Consider the following 4,044-nt stretch of genomic DNA (forward strand, 5'->3'; position numbering starts at 1 on the left):
TTTTTGAAACTGAAGTTATATACATTTTTTATTTTACAACTTAAAGGAAATGAATATTAACAAGAAGTAAATCCAATTTAATGCAAAATTATTTATTTAGTTCTCAGAATATTGCACTTAAACTAATTTGGCAATTTCTGGGGGAACCACTACATGAATAATGTTATTAACCAATTTTAAGTTATAGTTATGTGACTCACCATAACACTTTTTAAATAATGTGGATCGTAACAGGACAGTTATAAGCAGTGATGTCAACTGTGTAGTTGCATTGGGATTGACTGAAGAGAAATTGTTCTTTTGCTGATAAAAGGCTGTAGAAGTTTTTAAAAGAATCCCCCAGTTACACTGAATGTCCCATGATTGAAGTGGGCGTGTGCCATTGAAATCATTAAAATAGTGATGATTACTGAATCCAAAGCCGATCCTGGAGAGCTGTGATCTACACTTCCTTGCGGAGAGCCACTCGGATACTGCTGAAGACCCTTCCCATTGCTTCGTACAAGGGGTCACAGAAGGTATGGATGCAGAGTGAGTAGACTCTGCTAATGCATTGGGTTTCGATCATGTAGCTCTTGATACACGGCATGACTGCCCAGATGTGGCAGAAGGAGATGCAAGCAAAGAGGAAGCCCCACAGCAAGGAGACAGGAATACCAAAGATGGCAGACAGCACTCTGTAGCACCAGTACTTAGAGACAGTGAAGGTTGTATAGCTGACCCTCCACACTCCATCCAAACTGTGTGTTCCATCTGGTTCAGCTATCACATCTTCAAAATCCACCTGGGGGACAAATAAACCTTGTCAATAGGAAGCGTGTTCTGTTTGAAGCAAAAATGACTACTCACCAGCATGACACCATCAATATATATTCATTTCATGCGAGAGCTTGACCGTTTTATTTATTTAATCATATTCACACATGAGTGTGGGGCTGGGACAGGAAATGAAAGCAGCCTTTGGACCCCACCCAAAACTAACAGCTGAGAGTTTTCAATGAGTATTACAAAGCTGGCGCTGTTGGCTGCATTGCAGTTTTTGAAGTCGATGTTTTAAAAACTCCCTGCAGGTACCTTGTACATTTTAAACAAATCTTTGTATATTTCTATAATCCACACTCTTTGTAAAGTATAATCCATGGAATATGGTTGCAGGCGTTCAGGAGCCCACCCTGGCAAGCAACAGGATAATCCATGCTTTTACCACATTGTGCTCATCAAAACTACTTAGTAATATGTACTGTAAGTAGAGATCAGTAGTGGGTTAAAAACTGTTGAATTTCTCTATTTGTTAATTGTCCCAAAAAGTTTTTCTTATCTTGATCCTCTTTTGGATTTTATAAAAATTTAAGTAAAAGCACAATTGCTCATTTTAATGTGTGATAAAAACCTGCACAAGAAGTATAGAAAAGAAACTTTAAACTTCCTAAATTCTTTTAGAATTCCTTCTAGTTGGTCGTAGGTTTGATAGTATAATGTCTTATGGGCTGATCATGAGTAAAAACGTAGGTGAAAGTTTTCAGTTGCACTCAAGTTTGCACTTAAGTAATTATTTTAAATGGGTTGTGCGATAAGTGTATTTTTTAAAATCTGGCACCACTTCTACTACTTTCCCCCCCCCCCAATATATGCTTTACATTACTTGTAAACAAAAAGAATATGTGTAACCTAAACCACAAATGTATATTACACTTTTTGGGGCAAGGACCATATGGGATAGATTTATATTCAAAAAGCAGATTAAAGCAATTTTTTCCAATTTAAATTTAATATCATCTTCATGGCTACTAGACCAAAATAAAAAGTATTGAATATCAAAGAAACAGAGCATTGTCAGGTTTCCTTAACTCCTTGTACGGAAGTGTAGATTTGTATTCCTAATATTGTAAAGGCTTCCACTTATAGTATCTTAGTATAAGGCTGAAAAGGGTGTGGCATTTAATATTCAGTAACATACTGTATATTTGACTGTATTACAGTTTCATGCACTTTATATACTGTAACGCTACTACAAAACGTTTTTATTATCCATTACTGAGTTTGTAACCTAGTGACTTGTTTCAGACTATTAAAGTTTGAAAAACAGAGCAGAGCAGGAAAACGCTGCACACTTAACAGAATTCACTTGAAGGAAATTATATTACCTAATATTTACTAAATAGCATACTGTACTTAAACCAAGCCTGTATGATGCAATCAATGTCATTTTCTGAAATTTAGAATTTCCCCTATAGGTGTCTTCCCAATCTTCCATTAATATTCTACTTTTTTCAAAATGTATCACTAAAAAGTAGGGGAAATTATAAGCAATTCTATGTGTTGTGTGTGCGCCCTCTACTCTGCAACAAGACCTATTAAAATACATGATGGCTCCCTCTCATTTTTTTTCCATAAATAAAACTGCAGGATTCAACCATAGAAGTAAAACAGGCCTCAAGCTATTTTGGGTTCTGTGCTATAAAGGACAGGACCTTTAAATACAACAAATGACATGTGTGCATGTTATCTTTTAAAAACATATTCTAATAACATCCACTTTTGAAACTGTAGGTATCAGCAGTTTCCCAAATGAAGAAGTGGAAAAGCTTATCCCTTACCCTTATTATATCCTCATTGATATGTTTCGGGTCCCTGTTGACCAAGTCTATCTCCTTGGTGTGGCTGTCTTTTTGAATTTTCTCCTCGTTAGTGTGGTATTGCTCTGCCATGGCTCTTCCAGAGACTCCGATTAAGACAAGGAAGAATGGTGAAGGCTGGAGAAGGCAAAAGAAGCAGCACCACACAATGGGCAGGGGTTTGTGTAAAGCAGTCAAAAGTCTCTGTTCTTCGTTTGCAAGTGCTGCCGCACCCCAAATGCCTGCAGACAGCTGCTACAGACTGTAAGATCTGTCCTGTCAAATCTGGGCACAGCAGTGTCCCAGACCAGCCTAGAGTTCATAACTCACACTAAGACCAAAGGCATTTCTTAAAGGGGAAACCAAGCCAGTGTTACATTTCACACTGTGCTGTTAGGTCACTCTTCTGTAATTGCTGGAGTTTGCAAAGAGGTTTCCAAATGGACAGCATGTTACAGTATACTCTACCTTTTTCATGCTGCACATTTACAGGTGCAAAGTCTTTTTTAAAATAATTTGCGTAAACTATCTCAGATATGGAATTGACAAAACTTTGCGTTTGCATGTTTCTGTGAGGACGTATGTACAGTATTAGCACATTTCATTTAAAAAATGTGAATTTTCTCATTGCCGTTTTCCTTGCACACCTAACTCTGTTCAGCATTGTAGAGACAAGGTTTGCCAATAAAGAGTTGAAACAGCATGTACACATTTGCCATAAAATTACTGGATACAGAAAATAACGGTGCACTCTGAATAAGAATGCTGCTTTTACCATACAATGAGTATGAGTGTGAGCGTTATGCTCTTATGTTGGTTTCAAAGCCATCATTCCATTGTTTTAAGCTTTTCATATAACATCTTTTATAGTTCTGTGTTGCTGAATATATTTTTCAAATCACTTAAGCATACTCAAATGGGTTGGACATGCAGTCTATTGTAATTAATTGAAGGTTTTATATTTGCTGCTAATCATTACATTTTTGTTTGTTGTATTTGGAAGATATTTTCTTACTGAACTGATTATTTCATGTACAGTAGGAAAGAGGATCTTAGATTTTCTTTCAGCTGTCACACTTTTATACTAAGTTATTCAGTTTACTTTCAAAGTGAATCATCTTCCCTAAAAATCCAAGAGTATTTCTTTTTCACTGCTTTTGAGTCTGTTGCGTGTGAATTCTTGAGAATATCTCCAGAAACAGCATTTGATATTAGGCAGAATGCATTTTTGTCAATGAATTATGTCTAGAATTTTGATTGCACACTGGGTAAGAATGACAAGGAATCAGCACAATGTCCCACAGACCCATTTCAATTAACATTTAGGTTGTGGAAGATAATGTTGCACAGTATGCATTTCATTCTAAAGCTCATATCAGCAGTAGCATATTGATCACAAAAAATCAAGATCCACATTAATTTAATAAAA

The 4,044-nt window shown here is 36.3% G+C and overlaps 1 protein-coding gene across 1 annotated transcript; it reads right to left on the reverse strand.

Moving 5' to 3' along the window:
* Positions 1-2,913, reverse strand: cav3 (caveolin 3). Its single transcript, XM_088636383.1, has 2 exons — positions 2,598-2,913; positions 1-784 (listed from the first exon to the last, which is right to left on the reverse strand). The coding sequence occupies exons 1-2, from the start codon at positions 2,706-2,708 to the stop codon at positions 443-445; spliced, it is 453 nt and encodes a 150-aa protein (XP_088492509.1). The 5' UTR covers positions 2,709-2,913; the 3' UTR covers positions 1-442.
* Positions 2,914-4,044: the final 1,131 nt, after the last annotated feature.

Source organism: Lepisosteus platostomus, chromosome 6 (genome assembly GCF_059453375.1).
Source record: "Lepisosteus platostomus isolate fLepPlt1 chromosome 6, fLepPlt1.hap1, whole genome shotgun sequence".
Taxonomy (NCBI): domain Eukaryota; kingdom Metazoa; phylum Chordata; class Actinopteri; order Semionotiformes; family Lepisosteidae; genus Lepisosteus; species Lepisosteus platostomus.